Source organism: Mycena indigotica, assembly GCF_014461135.1.
Source record: "Mycena indigotica strain 171206Taipei chromosome Unknown Mind.scaff0002, whole genome shotgun sequence".
NCBI lineage: Eukaryota > Fungi > Basidiomycota > Agaricomycetes > Agaricales > Mycenaceae > Mycena > Mycena indigotica.
In genome coordinates this window covers 217,054-234,259 of record NW_023503001.1, presented here as the reverse complement: position 1 = coordinate 234,259, position 17,206 = coordinate 217,054, and the positions used below count along the sequence as shown (strand labels likewise).

Sequence of the window (17,206 nt, the reverse complement as noted above, 5' to 3'; positions counted from 1 at the left end):
ATCAACGGGTGTGGGGACTACACTGGCAGGAGTGGAGGAGGAGGGGACAAGTGGCAGGAGGAGGGGACAAGTGGCAGGGGCGGTGACAAGAGCAGAACGGACTCGTACTCCGAGCCTGAGTCAGCGCCGAACCGTAGAGAGTTTCTTCTGCTGTAAGGGCAACCCCGGAGGCCTGAGATCAAGGTCCTAACAGGGGAGGATCCAAAGTATGAACATTGGTAAGCAAATACAAATAAAGCATTGACGGATCGGTGATTGTGCGGGTGAGATGGAGGGCCGGAGCGAAGACCGGAGTCAGAACCGGAGTCGGATGTGTTCCCGAGGGGCCGAAAGGGGGCTTCCCCTGACAGTACCATGATAGTGTTCAAGTTGCAGAATAAGCAGGGCTTATTTATAGAAACCAAAAGTATCCATGGTAATGCAAGGCAAAGACCAGCAATGACAGTGAAAGGCAAAAACCCTATTATGGTTTTTAGGTATTGAGGCATTGCCTAGGAGAAAAGCCTTGTATAGTCTCCTAGACAATATCTCAATTCCTTGTATACCCTTTTCTCCTCAATGCCTCAAAACCATAGTAGGGTTTTTCCTTGTATAACCTTTTCTTCTCAAAAACTATAGCAGGGTTTGTCCTTGTATACCCTTTTCTCCTCAATACCTAAAAACCATAGCAGGGTTTTTGCCTGCATACCCATCCAAGGCTTTTCTCCTAGGCAATATCTCAATACCTAAAAACTATAGCAGGGTTTTTCCTTGCATAACCTTTTCTTCTCAAAAACTATAGCAGGGTTTGTCCTTGTATACCCTTTTCTCCTCAATACCTAAAAACCATAGCAGGGTTTTTGCCTGCATACCCATCCAAGGCTTTTCTCCTAGGCAATATCTCAATACCTCAAAACTATAGCAGGGTTTTCCCTTGCATAACCTTTTCTTCTCAAAAACTATAGCAGGGTTTGTCCTTGTATACCCTTTTCTCCTCAATACCTAAAAACCATAGCAGGGTTTTTTGCCTGCATACCCATCCAAGGCTTTTCTCCTAGGCAATATATCAATACCTAAAAACTATAGCAGGGTTTTTCCTTCAAGTTGTATAACCTTTTCTTCTCAATACCTAAAAACTATAGCAGGGTTTTTCCTTGTATATGTAAGGGCAACCCTGGAGACTCCGATGAAAGCCTAGCAGGGAGGATCCAAAGCGTGAATAAAAGCTACGGAAATACACGGAGGGACCGACCTAGCAGCGGAGGATCCAAAGAGAAGAAACTCTAAGGGTCCGCCTGCTAGGGTGCCAACTATATACTGGTCGTCCGTCACCTGTAGTTGTGCACATTTGACAACTGCACTGAGTGCACTGAGTCAACCTGGTGTCAAATCCACTAGCTCCACTGAGGCCTGAGTGCAGTTAGTCCATTTGTCTTCTGTTCCCCTATAAGACTGATCAAACTTTGATATAACATCAGTATTAATATAATAAAATGAATGTTAAGTTCCTTTTCTTCAGGCCGAAGACCCGTTATATAATTTGGAAGACTATATATATAGAAAATAATTAATAATCCCAATTTGGGCAGAAATGATGTAGCTGGTTACAATCATCAAAACTTTTGATGGCAATCAAAAATGTTTCCACATTGATAACATTATCTAGATGCCATCAATTCCATCATCAATTACCATAATAGTAGTGTTAAATAAATAAAATAAGCCTTTGAAGGAATGTGACATATGTGACAAAAAGCCCTGCTCAGTGTATTTGACAACCGTTATGCTAGCTGTAGCTAGTTGCATTTGTAAAAATATAACACCTATGGCTCCACCTGTAGTTGCCGACGTAAGAGCGCCAAGGTGATCGTTGGGAGGGTCTTGACGGATCGGTGATTGTGCGGGCGAAGGAGGCCGTGGACGATGGTCGGGGTGGGTCGGAGCGTCCGAGGGGGCACCGGTCGGATGCGCCTTGGATGCGTTTGGAGGGCCCGAAGGAGGCCGAAGCGGGGGTTCCCCTGACATCACCCCCCCTTTGAATGCGGCGTCCCGACGCATAGTTCGAAAGGGCAAGGAGTCGAAGGTCGCTGAGGCGATGTGCCGTGGTTTACCCGGGTACCTCCGATAGAAGTCCGCAATCTTGTCTGGTGCAAAGACACGGTCGAACCGTACCCACGAGTCGTGTGAAGCGTCGTAGCCTTTCCACCTGACGAAATAGTTAAGACGCTTATACCTTATCCTGGCATCCAAGATTTCCTCGACTTCCCATTCGGGGACTCCGTTCTCTAGCTCGGGGGGCGGTTCGTCGTAGCCGGGTCGTCCATTGAAGGGGTCGTCCTGAGCAGGCTCGAGCTTAACAACGGAGAAGACGGGGTGGAGCTTGGAGTAACACGGGGGGAGGTCAAGCTTGTAGGCACCTTTGCTAACCTCTGCAGGCGAAGCGTTGGCCACGTCTCCACTACATGCCTCATGGGAGTCCAGACGCTTTTGGCTTTATTGACCCGCAGGATGTTCTACGAGGATCCCATCTCATTCCTGCATTCCATCACGGACGAACACGAGACTACCTCCCCAAATCTGCACTTCTCCAGAGAACCGAACACGATGAAGATTGGAGATATGTCACGGATAAGACCCGGCCCGTCCGCTCCGGCGCTGGTGTCGTGCCATTGCGGGCCCGTAACACGCAGCACGTGACGACGGGGAACATGCGCCCCAGTAGGAGGAACGCACACGTGGGAAGCACGTGACCGAGAACGATGCGTCGAGCCGTCGCCGAGCCCAACTCGACACCAGGGGACTGGGGAGGAGTGCTAGGAGGTCAGGAGTAGCGCCTGGCCCGCAAGGGATGTGCGATCGTCCCCTCTGCGGCCAGGAACGGGAGCGAGGAGGAGGAGGAGAGGCCAGGGTGTCCGATCACCCCCTTTGCGGGCCCGCGTATATAAGGCGCGATAGTGTACCCTGTACTCTATCGCTTAGATCGTCTGAAGAACTACCTTACTCCGTGCAAGGAGACGCTATCGACTCATCGGGCCCGACACGACCCGATTCGAACCTCCGACCACCGACTACGGCAAGGGACTGAGTTCACGGGCCCTTTCGGTTTCGATCTACCCCGCCCGCCGTACTTGCGGGCCCGACTATCCGTCTGTTCTGTTCCGGGCGCGCGTTCTTAGGAGAAGTCCTTGCACGGCCCGACCCGCAGTCTGACAAGATATCATTATGCTAATATGTATGTCGAGTTCAATGACGAGCACTGGTTCACTCACTGATCTCTCTATCTCTTCAGGGTTGTTGATCGAGACATGTTAATGCGCTACCATGTCGATGTAATTGGCCACCGGAAGGTTGCGCAGAAGTTTCAAGTTCAAGACGAAAGCCCTCAAGAGTCAGCGGCAGCAGTGGAAGAAGATGCAGAGATGGAGGTGGATGAACCAGACCCCATAGACAAGGGTGTTATAAACGAGGAGGACGAGGAAGACAAGGAAGACGAGGAAGTAGGTGTGGATGGGCGTAGTAGTAGTTTAGAGTCAGAGGAGGAGACCACTGAGGAGGAGAGTGACGAGGATGAATCTCCACAGGGCGGCGAGGTCGTCCGCAGCCGTCTGGGTTTTACAAGTAATAATTGACTGGATATATCCAGGCCTGCAATAGAGTGTTTTGGAAGATTAATGATCACCGAATAGTCCCGGGCCGCTCTATCTTGAAGTCTGATTCTCGTTGCCTCGACTATGATCCGGTGGCTCGGCACATAGTGACCGTGCATTAAACCTTGATTGTCAATGCTTGCGATCATCTCGAATCCTGCTTTATAGCTGTTTTCAAAAAAGATGGCCACGGCCCGATTTTTCATCCGTGGCCAACTTTTTCATCACACATCAAAATTTGCACAAATTTTGCGTCCGAGATTGTGGAGGCTCTTTCTCACTCAAAACTAGGTATTCCTGTGTAAATTTCTGTATATTCGGAATCTACTCGATGAGCTGCACCCAATGGTGCGGCATACATGAGGATTTTATATGGAAATTGAGGAGGTCCGACTGATATCGATGCTTGGACCAAACACTTGTAGCACTCCAAAACCAGGGTGGCTGGCAGCCCAAACAATGAATCAGGAGATTCTAGGGTGTGAATTGAGAGCTCTGAGGATGCTGGCTGCCATAGATAGGTGAAAAAGGTGTTGAAATGGACCAAGGTCAAGAGGAGGGACAGCAGCACTGTTCTTGGAGACTGGATAAGGCTAGCCTACTGTTCACAATTGTTTGGAGATATTTTTATACTCACTTATAAACCATATATCTGTCTTTTCTAAGTCAAAAGCTATTGTGTTATAGAGCAATGGGGAAAGCATGCTGAAAATCAGGCGAAGCAAGAGATCAGTCATGTCTCGGTATATTCTTGTTTAGGCCACACCATTGGGTGCAGCTCATTGAGTAGATTCCGAATATGCTAAAATTTACACAGGAATACCTAGTTTTAAGTGAGAAAGAGCCTCCACAATCTCGGACGCAAAATTTGCAGTGATCGACTAAGGGCCCCTTTTTTCAGCTCTGAGATGTGCAAGGGCCTTGCAAGGCCCAGGGGCCCTTTCAAAGGGGCCACAGCAAGGGGCCCTTAGGCTAGGCGAGGAAACAAAATACATAAATATATATATTGTGTTTTGATATATAATTGCCTCTTTTATATACCATGATAAGGTATCCTTGAGACCAGGATTCAATTAAGGTGAAAATAGATGTTCTAAGAGGTCTTTCTACTGGCAATGTCACAAGTGTCACACTATTTGATACCATCACAGGCCCTTGCAAGGTCCTTAGACTGTTAGCAAAAGAGGCAAGGACCTTGTGAAAGGCCCCCAAGGGCCCTTATGAGACAAGGGCCCCTGCCCCCTTGGTCAATCACTGAAAATTTGTGCAAATTTTGATGTGTGACGAAAAATCGGGCCGTGGCCAACTATTTTGAAAACGAAATTGTTAGCTCTCCCTCCTTTATGACGGTGCACGTGACATGTCGCCTGTTCGAATCCCGCCACCGCCAGACTTAAATTTGAGCAAGTCTAAGATAACCCGCTATTCAAGTTTCTTATCAGTTGTAGTCACTTGAGATACGTTAGAAGGCATATATAAGGCTTCCAGATGTAGATAACTCAAAGTGGAGGCTGAATTGCTCAATGTAAATCAGACTAATATGGTTTTTTGTCTTCATATATAATATATATAGCAATTACACTCAGGTGGGTGATTATTAGAAAAGATTGGATGATTAGCTATGAATAAAAGAGTCAAAGAACAAGAGCTAGGAAATTCATGATGTTTATTGAAAAAGAGGAAGCCAAGGCAAGGCTTGAACCCGGGACCAGGCGGACGGCACGGACGTGACTGACAGCTGGGCCAGAACAACATAAATCGATAGTCCAACGAGCATCTATCACGCGCCTAGAGCATTTCTGCCGAAAATAAATGTAATTTCAGTGGGGTTCAAACGGGCGACCTATCACGTGGGGCGTCATGAAGGGGGGAGAGCTATGAGAGTCTTTGAAAACAGCTGTAAAAGCTTAGACATGGTTTTCGCCCACTGCCAGTACCATCCTCCTCCTTCGAGCATAGCCATGGGCGACTTTCACCGAAGCTCCGACAACGTGTATAGTTACTCTGATTTTCGTTATCGCCCTTCTCCCAACCGGACTCCCGCTCCTACAACGCCCGCTGCGATGAACGCTCGTCAGCCTGAGGCTCTTTTCACTCCCGCTGGACCCCAGACTCCCGCCGCTGCCAGTGCTGGTAGTGCCAGTGTCAGTCCAGCGTCCCCAATTGCATTGTTGCTCCCTCGTCTGTGCGTTGAAAACTTAGTGTGTTGCTTTTGATTGACTAACGCGCTCGATAGTGTTTCGGAAGGCGGACGTTCTGAGACCCGAGAGCAAAATGGACCCGGGAGCAAAGGTAGTGGCATCCATTATTTGCCGTAGACGCCACCCGCTAACGAGTACTCAGTTGGTAATCGGGAGTACGAACAGCTTGCGGCAACTCAGAAAGCTATTCTGGCTGACCATGTCGCCCTGCTCACGACTCACACCGAGATGACCAAAACCCTTACCAAAACGCAAGAAACCCTTCAAGCTGTGCGACTGGAGCTCTGGGCTGCCAGTGGGACGCAGAAGAAATTGCGGGCTCGTTTCGCGGCCGAGTTGCAAGTGGAGAGGGCGAAGGCTATCAGAGCGGAGGCAGCGTTGAAGATACAAGCCTAATGCGCAGAACGTTTGGAAGAGACCCTGGCCGCCAGCGAAACGCGCATCAATAACCTCGAGGAAGAGATCCTGGCGAAGAGCAACAAGATCACCAATCTCAGGGCGACTATCTGTTGGCTGCTTCACACCGCCATCTGTCTTGAAGGCATTCAACACCAACTCACAGTGGCGACAGTCTCTTTCCAATGCTAGCGTCATACACGTACTTGGGCTATTGCACACCGAGGGTATGCTTTTCTGTCGTTCATTTACTAGCAAGTTAGACTGCAACTAATACTAGTAACAGTACCGAACTTGAAGATGGTCCTTTCCGTCCAAGGCCTTCGCAAGCGCCTGGCGCTTTCTACTCCAACAAGGTGGACGAGTTGAAGTTCTTGCCTGCAGGCCTGGAGTTCAAAACGGCCTTGCAAGAATCGAGACTGACATGTCATGCCTCGAACAACGGCTGTCGCCCCGCAAGCACAGTTTTCGATGCCAACTTGAAGCAGTCAACGGAGGAGTCAAGGACTACAGGAAGAACCATGGAGGTTTTTGACAAGAACATGCAGAAAAACCTGGCAAATTCGTCAGTTGTTTCTGGTTTCTCGATGGTGAAACCAAGCTGAAGTCGTATCGTTGCGCAGATGTCTGAGGAAGTCAGCGCCATGGTTATTGCGAGAGGGCCAACAGTGGCTCAAGAGTGCCTTGCGTCGCTTGGTGCACGACTGACAGTGCTGACGAGTATCAAAAGTGGGGACTTCGAGGCCAGAAATACCGTGAGGGGGAGACCAAGATGTCAAACGGACTGGAGAAAAGGTTCGTCCCTAGGGCTAAGCTCTGCGAAAAATGCTTATCATTCTTCAAGTTGGTGGCGAATGTAAACACCATATTCATGCCACACTTCTCCGCTTCGAACTCTTTCGACCCTCTCCCATCAATGACGCCCTTCCATCCCGAAGCTCTCTATACAGAGCTGAAATCGCCGCCACCAGCTCTTCCTCTTTCAACGACCATTCAACGGGGAACTGAGTTGCCTCTCCGAGTCAATCCACCCAACCTTGGCGAATCAAAGCCGTTAGTCGGAGCAGAGTGAGCCGGACGATGACGAGGAAGAACGGTTCGACATCGAAAATGTCTTGGACGACGAAGAACAAGGAGCGGGCCCTACTTATCGACCCAGGATAGCCCCAACGTGTCGTTTGTCCATACTTCCCTCGGAGACCTGGCGCAAGACGTAACACCGAGCAATTCTCGCAGCTTCTCTGCCCAGAGCCAAAAGACTAAGTCCGACAAAGACATCGTTTCCCTCACGCCAGGTCGGGCGACGCAGGTTGCGGCTGGAGTCAAATACTGTTTCAGCACGTAACAGAACGCGCAAACTTTTCCTTCGCCAACGCAAACTTTTCCGCCAAACTTTTCCTTTGCCAAATAACTCGTTGGCTACTCCTTCATGGCAGGGCAGGGCAAGAAACCGCACTTGTCCGGATACAATTATGGCGCCATCTCCTCTCTTGTGTTGACTGCCGACCGGTCAGCTCTCCCTCGTCGCAACAAGGAGCCAAATGGTGCACCAACTTCACTCGTTGGTCGTGTCAATCCTCGCGATATGGGCTCCCACGTTCAGTGCGAAACGCCCAAGGACCTCGAAAAGAAGAAAAAGAAGGCTTCCGACGGCCAAGATGCGTCTGAGAAGCAGCCTGCCAAACGAAAGACACAGGCCACTGGGTTTGGGTACACCGACATTATCGAGGCAACCCAGGATGTGGAGGGCCTTACTTATTGACCCATGACGGCCGAAACGCGCGAAGTCTACGAACTCATCCTGTCGTCTGTCCACACTTCCCTTGGAGACCAGGCGCAAGATGTTGTTGTTCGGAGTGCTGCCGACATGGTACTCGAAACTCTTAAAAACGAGAAACTGAAGGATTTCGACAAAAAGCGCGAGATTGAAGAGATTCTTTCAGTCAGTGTGAACAACGAACAATTCTCGCAGCTTGTTAGCCTTTCGAAAAAAATTACCGACTACGGCGCCGAAGATGAGACCTCGGGGGACCCCGACGTCAAAAATATGGAACTGGATGACGAGGTTGGAGTTGCGGTTGTGTTCGATGAGAAGGAGGAGCAGGACGATGACGAAGAAGAATGGTTCGACATTGGAGATGACTTCCAACAACAAGTTCGACAAAGACATTGTTTCCCCTCATGCCATCGACGCATTCTGGGTCCAACATCAAGTTGCAGAAATCTACTCTGACCCAGTCACCGCTGCCGAGAAAACAACCTCCGTTCTCGATCCTCGACTCCGAGTCAAGTTTGCGCGACTGCGAGAACCAACTGATTGAGCTCTTCGAATATCAAAGCTTCCATATCACAACCAGATTCCTCAAAAATCGCGATGTCATTGTCTGGTGCACAAAGCTCATGCGAAGTAATGCTGATGAGCGGGTTAACGTGGAGGTTGCGATGAGGGAAAGGGGCGTGGGTTGGATTCTTCGCGAGCTTTGGGGGATCATCAGGCTGGCAAATCCAAGCCGTCCGATGCTATGGACGTCGATGAACAGAAACACGACGTGCCCAAGACCGCCACTCTAGCCCCTCGAAACGGACCGTGGATTCGGTACCCATTGCGAGCATTCCTACTTGGGCTCAACCCGCTTTGACTGTCCCACGCCTCAATCCTGTTTAAAGCAAACGAGCCAATCCTGCTTTGTGCCCCGACTGGTGCTGGAAAGGTTTGGTTTCTGCTACTTGAACATATGTTGTTCCTCATGTCCTTCACGAATGTCGCTATGCTCATCCTCAACGAGCTCGGCAAACACCGCGACGAAGAGACGGGAAAATTCGACCTCGATGCCTTCAAAATCGTTTACATCGCCCGATAAAGGCGCTGGTGCAGGAGATGGTCGGCAACTTCTCGTCCAGGTTGAAGGTTTTCGGCATCACCGTTGGAGAACTGACTGGCGACTCGCAAATGACGAAACAGCAAATTGCAGAGACTCAAATTATCCTCACGACGCCCGAAAAGTGGGACGTCATTACACGGAAGAGCACAGACACGTTACACAAATCTCGTGCGACTAATCATCATCGACGAAATTCATCTGCTGCACGATGAACGAGGGCTTGTTTTGGAGAGCATCATCGCTCGAACTATTCGACGGATGGAGCAGACAACTGAGTACGTCCGCCTTGTGGGGTTGTCTGCCACTCCTCCCAATTATCAGGATGTCGCCACCTTCCTGCGTGTCGACGACAAGAAGGGTCTTTTCTACTTTGATTCGACCTACAGGCCTTGTGGGCTGCAACAACAGTTCATTGGTGTCACAGAGATGAAGGCAATCAAGCGATACCAGATCACCAACGAGGTCTGCTACGAGAAGGTGCTGGATCAAGCGGGTAAGAACCAAACCCTGGTCTTCGTGCACTCTCGCAAAGAAATCGCAAAGACAGCCAAGTTTTTGCGCGATATGGCCACCGAGAAGGAAACGATTACCCAATTTGTCAAGCCTAACGCTGCCGTCCGCGAAATTCTAGCCGAGGAGGTAAACAACGTCAAGGACAGCAATTTGCGCGACCTTCTTCCTTTCGGTTTCGGTTTTCATCTGGAATGTCTCGTGAAGACCGTGGCCTCGTTGAAGAGCTGTTCGCCGACGGATCCTTGCAGGTCCTTGTTTGTACTGCAACACTCGCTTGGAGTCAACTTGCCGGCGCATACTGTCATCATCAAGAGCACCCAAATATACAACCACGAGAAAGGGCGTTGGGTCGAACTCTCTTCTCAAGACGTGCTCCAAATGATTGGTCGTGCTGGTTAACCACAAAACGACACGTACGGGCGAGGGCATCATCATCACAAAGCACTCCGAGCTGCAATATTACCTGAGTCTGTTGAATCAGCAGCTCCCGATCGAGTCGCAATTCGTGTCTAAACTGGCCGACAACCTCAATGCAGAAATAGTCCTCGGACGATCAGAAACCGAGACGAAGCTGTCCAGTGGATCGGCTACACCTATCTGTGAGTTTTTTTAAAATGTTGTTTGGATTATCTAAAACATCCTTCAAGGTATGTTCGCATGCTGAAATGTATGGTGTCGGGGTTGACTACCAAGACGACGATGTCGGGTTGATCCAAAAGCCAGCCGACATTGTCCATTCTGCCGCCGTTCTGTTGGAGAAATGTCAGCTGCTCAAGTACGAACGGTCATAGGCCCCAGAGTACTAAGCTTGGTCGCATCGCATCGCATTACTACGTGACCTACAACTCGATGATGACGTACAACCACCATCTGCGGCCAACGATGTCGACCCTCGAACCTTTCCGTGTCTTCGCGTTGTCAAATGAATTCAAGCTTCCCGTTCGACAAGAGGAAAAGCTGGAGCTGGCGAAACTTCTCGAGAGGGTCCCGATTCTTGTTAACGAGAGCGTCGAAGAGCCTGCTGCGAAGATCGATGTTATCGTACAGGCATATTCGCAGTTGAGGTCACTACTAGCAGACGGTAAGCAAGAACGATCGCTTGTCCCGCGATACTGATATTTAACCTCATTCCTGCAGAAAATTTCCCTCCACCTTCCGTACAAGCTAGTAACAGGCGACTCTCCGCTGCTGGATCACCTATCGTTTCTATGAGGACGACGAGGATCTTTGTCCCACCATGAAACTGCCAACTGGTGGCTTGTTGGCGACTCAAGCTCACGCAAGTTATTCGCAATCACGCTTGCGTAGAGTCTAGCTTGAGAGCCCGGCATCAAACCACGACATCAGTCTGGAGGGTGAAGTTGAAGATAGCTACCGCGAGGACGACAGCAGAGACGAGATAGATCTGTCCTACACATGTATCATATATTTCTCAGTTAGTTCTTGCTCCTCCTTGGCTGTGATGAGTGAGACTTGAAACTTGAAGTGTTGACAACTGATCAACGTTTCTGCCCGGCCGATCCGTGACACTCCTCTTTTGCGCCGCCACGTTCACCAGTCCCAACCATATGCATTCTCCACTCGTTCAGCTTGGAGTCAACAACTCTCTACTGGGCTGTTGTCCAATTAACCTCAAGCTTCGGCTTCACGTGCAGCAATACAATTTGCTGCGCAACCTTCTTGTTTTCAACTTCCATCCTCCGAGTCAGGCCACAGCATCCACACTCTCTGGGCCTCCTCCAGTCTTGGTTGTCGCGCCTTAGAACAACCACAGTCTGGTGCTCAACACCGGCAGTTCGTATCTCAAGTATCAACAATGCCACCGAAAAGGACGATTCGCCGCAAAAAAGCTTGGCCCGGAGAGCCCCAGAGCACTCTACTAGACCCAAGTCAGGCCTTATTTTTACAACAATCTCATTCGCTTACCAACTCCTTTCCAGTAAGAGACGCAAAATGACCCCGCCACACGAAGACGACTACAAGTTGGGTGACCTCAATCGACGACAACGAGCTATTAGCCGTTTCCTTCAAAATCACGATTGCACCCTTCTCTCGATAGCCCAATACCTTGGCTATGACTCGGGTAAAACTGCGAGCATATTCCGATGTCGCGAGAATAAAAACTGGGTCGTCGACACTGTGGAAGACGATGCAAAGTGGTTAGAAGGGTGGGACTACAAGGCCGCTCTAGCCATCACTCAAAAGTATATGGACGAAGCCAAACATGTGCGTTGTACAGTACTGTACTGTGTGTTGACATATCTGACTTTCCGCAGAAACACGGAACATTGAATAAGATCGACACCGAGGGCGAGGAAGCCAGCGAAGAGGATGAACTCGAGCGAGGAGGATAGCGTCGAGTACGAGAATGGCGTCGAGGGCCAGGAGAATGAACTCGATAACGAAGATGAAGCCCAGCGTGAGAACGGCGGCGAGAGCCAGGATGAACTGGAGTATATGGATGAAGTCCAGCGAGAGAATGGCATCGAGAGCGAGGATAACGTCGGGTGCGCGCTGCAGGCTTTCAACCAAGGGGATGGGCAGACAAATGGGCAATCCAAGAAGACCGAGGGAAAGCAGTGCAACGTGAAGAAGGAGGAGGCTATCGACCCCATTCTCAAGATTGAGAACGTGGAAATGGGAGTGGAGCATAATTCAGCCTTGGATGCGGTCGCGATTGCGATTGCCTCTGCAACTGTGCAGCTAACTCCCACCGACTACACCAACGACAACGATATTCGTCCGACTTTGCCGTGCCACGTTATGCCGCCCGTTGCGAACACTCAATCGGGGCACGCACTCACCAACAACACTGCGCTGACCCCCCATACGCCAACCAATAGCAACGGCCCTGTGCCAATCAAGAGCCCTTCGCCTACGCCGGCCAACGTCCCTACTCCTTCGCCAACCAAGAGCCCTTCGCCAACCCATGTCCCTTCGCCGGCCAAGGACACCGTGCCGACCAATATTACCGTGCCGACCAATACTACCGTGCCGACCAATACTACCGTGTTATCGACCAATCTATCGCCCGCCGCCAACGACTTGAATCCTCCAACATTGACTGCTTTTCTAGTCAATATACAACCAGATCTTTCTTCCTATCTCGACCTCCTCAATAGCTGTGGAATTTATCAAGTGGTCGATCTTGCGTTCCTGGTCGGTCGTGATTTGATGCAAACTCGAATCCTCGTCGAGCGTTTATTACACCTCCCATTCAAAAAACTGGGTGAACTATCAGGAGCATTCGTCAACCCAGTCATGAACAGCGTAGAATGTCTTGCACTCGCCCAGGCAATTCTTGCCTCACCTTCCATCGCAACCACGCCAGAAGCACACTGGCCAGCAGAAATGTCTGCTCTTGCAAATGTTTTGCACCAAATCCATCCGAAACTGGCACGTTTTGTTCCTCTCCTCCGTCACTGCGGCATCAAACAACCATCGGACTTGTACTTGTTGGTTTCAGGGGATTTTGTCGGCACGTACACTCGCATCGAAGGTGTCTTCTATCTACCCATGAAGAACTCCGTAGAAGAACTCGTTGCCGAATACGATGGGCCTTCGATGTCCAAAGTTGAATGTCTTGTACTCACCAACTACGTTATGAAGCTTTTCGGACAACATTCTACTAGAGAGGCATGGAGGCAATACTTTGGGGCTTGAGATTTGTGACTACCTAGCTATCTTGTACTTCCCTTTGCAATCAAGCTCTGTTGACATTTCAAAACATGGTTGTGAATGTCGGTGGCTAAGAAGGTGGCTATAAGGGAGTTGCAAACCATGATAAGACTGATTGTTCTGAGAACATTTATGCCCGGCTCACAAGCCGCTTATGATCACCTTACACACGGTGCCAAGGGTTTCAGTATGCCTGTAAGACGCTTGCAAGGGTTTGTGCGCATCAAAAACTGTTACAATGAACCGACTAATTTTGTGATGGTACAGGGTACATACTACATAGGTCATGCCCTGGAGAAGGAGTCATGTGGACCAGCCTGAGTTTCACTGGCTCACCTTACTTCCGTCCGCTGTGCTACCCCCTCACTTTTTCGAACTTGTTCTCAGTTGGGAAACCAAAAAGTGGGTGCGTTGGGATCAATACAGGTCTGATGACATCCTGCCAGCCTCGAGTTCCATGACGTCGATCACGAAGCTTCAGCGCTTCAGCTTCCGCAAAACCTTGAAAGGTTTTTCAAAAAAAAAAAAGACCTATATATAAGTGTATATTTCGGACCTGCTTCCAACCTCCCTCTGCTTTGACACTCATCAAGAGCTTTCCTCATATGCCCTCGCTTCTCCCTTACGCTGCCCCAGATTACGTGTATATCGACCGGTTGGAACTAGCAGAGTATCATCTTGCCCATATAGAAGATGGTGCAACTGTGGGCTTTGATATTGAAGCTGATCACCGTGGGCTAGGGCCTCGTCGGTCTCGCACGGCAAAGAAGGAACTCCTTCAGCAGCAGATCCAGTCCCTGGGCACCTTCGTCATTGACTGGAATCGAGTCAGTATCTGCGTCGTCCAAATTGCCACTACTTCAGAGGTCTTTGTTATCCACCTTCGACGCATGCAGGGTGCGCCTTTATCCAGCTTTCATATCTTTTCTAAGCTTAATGACTTAATCGCTTCAGCGCTGCCCAAACAACTTGTGCGGATATGCACCAGTAACCAAATAGTCAAAGTCGGGGTTGGGATTTATGGTCAGTTTTCAATTGTGTTTGAGTACAAGATTCAGGCTTCAATCCACCAGGTGACGGGCAACGGCTGTGGGATAGCTTTAGGATCAACTTAAATCGGGCGCTTTCCCTCGGACATTATGCTAGACTGGTGTACCCGGACAGTTTGCAAACAGGCTGTCCGTTTGGAACTGAAGCAGGGTTAGCAGCAATAGTAGAGATTACCTTGGGCAAGAGCCTGTCAAAAGAACTGCAAACTTCCAACTGGGGTGCAACCATTTTGTCTTCGCAACAACTGGCCTGTAGGTTGCAATCGGCTTCCTGCGAGCATGCAATTGACTTCTTTTACCAGATGCTGCTATAGACTCGCATGCTACCATGTCTGCGTATATGACACTGCAGAAAACAGTCGCAAGAGCCAACTTGATCGTCGACGAAGACTGGTACACTTGTAACATCATCTACAGAAGTCGAGTTAGGTGTGGCACGGAGGAGTCATGGATACCATGGTGCCCTTGGTGGTCCTCGGATGGCACATTTTGCGGTATCACTTCCTTCCCGCCTGCTCGCGTCTGTTGCATCGGTGCTCTGATGTTTGGACAAGTATGTTCTGATAAAGAAAGTCTCAAGTAGACCTAGCTCTCTATATATATATCGTCGTTCCACCTGTGGTAGTTTTATTCCCTGAACGACCATCGCCTTGAATTTCTTTGATCTGATCGGAGGGTTGGTTGAGCGTACCCCTCCCTGGCCGGTTTGCACCTGCACATTAGGAGATAGCTAGGCTTGTTCAAAGAGAAGATTACAGGCCATTGCGAAAAAAACTTATGCGGAGTCCAAGGATGATGCGCAAACAGACAAGCATGGCAACAGGAGCCTGTCAGAGCGTGTCATTTGAATAGAAAAAATGAAGTTCACAGTTGTGTGCCGCGTAAGGCAGCGCCGAGAAGCATGAACATGCTGCCAAAGATGATGACTTTCAGTTGCGGCGACCCAAGGTATCGCTCCCGTAGGAGACGGCAGGAAGCACGATGATCTCTCCAAGAGAATAGGCGGAGGACATAGGATCGAGTAACGTTGACCGAGGAGAGTAAAAGATTATCGAAATGAGTAGAGCCACAAAAAATGTCCATTTTATAGAGTTGCGCACCTGTTCACCGCTTGCAAGCCGTTCAATATCGAGGAGTCAAAGCTAAGGGAAGTCAACTCAACATGGATCAAAGCTTTTTCAGGCATACCCGCTGGTCATCTTGACGCCAATACATGTTGGGAAGGAACAACAGTAAGTAGGTAGAGGTAGCGCAGATTAGGCTTCTTGTACCATGGAATCGTGTCCTCTGCTGCGAGCTGGGAGACAATGGCGTCCTCAGACGAGGTTCCGCTAGGCAGACATGGCGTGAGGGTAAAAGATGCTCAACCTGAGGTTCTGTGCCTTATGCACCACATTCAAAGTCATTCTATAATGTATTGCTTAAAAGTTTTCGTGATGAAGATTGAGAACAGTTCAGTAGAGCATTCTTGGCGTGCCCGCGCAGTATGTGCGGGACGGGAGGCGCGGGAGGAGAAGATCTTGTGAGAGTTTGGGGAGAGTCATGTGTATCGGAGGCCGACTGTAAGAATGGAGGGAAAGTGGCGCCTAGTCGTCGATAACAAGTGATCGGGAGCTGAAGGAGTGCGAAATTCACGAGCTTTAGGCGCATCTGTTGCCTGGTGCTAGAGAAATAAAAGCGCAAGGGTCGACGCCAAGGTCGACGTTCATCGATGCATCATCGTTGTCGTCCTGAGGCTTTTTCGCAAAAAAGAAGGTTCGGCCCAGGTGGAGAAGGCAGAGGAGATGCAATTGAGCTGTGTGCGGGTGAACGTAAAGACGTGTTTTCTGAGCGTTGATTTGCGTTCGACGGGAGAAGGGTTGGATTGTCGGTAGATGGGGGCAGTTGCCAATAGAATGGTAAGAAGGTATTAATACCAGAGCTGTCGTTGTTCTGAGTTGACAATGTACCATTTGCGCTATCTTCTTCGTCAAGCCCAAAGTATATGCGCTCGAGGTTGTATTTCTCTGTTCATATACGCAATTTGCCCGATGTTATTCGAGACAGCATAGAGCAGACTCCGACTGATGTCTTCTGCAGAGAATTTCACTTTCTCGCCACCCTTCTTGAATACCTTGCCAAACGAGCTCGCAATCATTGTCGACTTGAGCCCGCTCCAAAAGAGCTGTTAATTCAGCATCTATAGTGTCCTTCGTCACTTCTAGCCCCGGAGATGATTGGAGCACGGGAGGTGATGGTGCAGGCGGATGTATGAGATAAGACCAAGGCGAATTGCCAGAAAGCGAGGGGGGATAGTTGAAAGTTGGTAAAAGGCCGCGTTAGGCGGTTCGATGGGTAGCGCAAAGCCCGAGCTAGTCACTCCTGTCTGCACCGCAATACTTCCGCCGGTTTGTGATGAGTTATTGGGAAGAGGTTCCGGGTCGGGTGTCGTTGGGCGATCAACTGTGGCTGCAATATCAGAGTGTTTTTCGGTTGGGTGTATGCGTAAAGGACGATTATGGGTAGTAACAGAGGTTTCGCTGGTATATCGACTGGTTGGAAGTGCACGCTTTTCGCGTATTCCACGAGCTGAGCGACTTGTCAATTTCAGCATTACTTCATTAATGTGTAACGCACGATATGATTGATAGTTGTATCCATTCGCAGGTACCTTCGACAACAATGTTCCAGACGGTATGCCTTTCACCTATCGTCTGACAGTGACAACGATGGCATGTCGGCATCGCAAGACTCTGTGGCTGACCAAAAGCGAAATGTGCGTAGCGTAAACCTGTCGCTGCGTTTGACTCGACGTTATATAGGGTTGTTGTGGAGATACGATACCAGCCCAGTTCCTGCGCTACCACCAATCGCGCCTGAGT

The 17,206-nt window shown here is 49.6% G+C and overlaps 3 protein-coding genes across 3 annotated transcripts; all 3 read left to right on the top strand.

The window, feature by feature from the left end:
• Nucleotides 1–7,652: 7,652 nt before the first annotated feature.
• MIND_00180400 (U5 small nuclear ribonucleoprotein helicase) lies at nt 7,653–7,985 on the top strand (the record flags this gene model as incomplete). Its single annotated transcript, XM_037358719.1, has 1 exon — nt 7,653–7,985. The coding sequence occupies one exon, from the start codon at nt 7,653–7,655 to the stop codon at nt 7,983–7,985; it is 333 nt and encodes a 110-aa protein (XP_037223814.1).
• A 105-nt stretch (nt 7,986–8,090) lies between these two features.
• MIND_00180300 (Sec63-domain-containing protein) lies at nt 8,091–10,017 on the top strand (the record flags this gene model as incomplete). The annotated part of the gene is made up of 4 exons (XM_037358718.1): nt 8,091–8,378; nt 8,444–8,680; nt 8,719–8,819; nt 9,228–10,017. 4 exons carry the CDS (start codon nt 8,091–8,093, stop codon nt 10,015–10,017), a joined length of 1,416 nt encoding a protein of 471 aa, XP_037223813.1.
• A 450-nt stretch (nt 10,018–10,467) lies between these two features.
• On the top strand, nt 10,468–10,859 carry MIND_00180200 (U5 small nuclear ribonucleoprotein helicase; the record flags this gene model as incomplete). Its single annotated transcript, XM_037358717.1, has 2 exons — nt 10,468–10,699; nt 10,756–10,859. The coding sequence occupies 2 exons, from the start codon at nt 10,468–10,470 to the stop codon at nt 10,857–10,859; spliced, it is 336 nt and encodes a 111-aa protein (XP_037223812.1).
• Between the last annotated feature and the right edge of the window lie 6,347 nt (nt 10,860–17,206).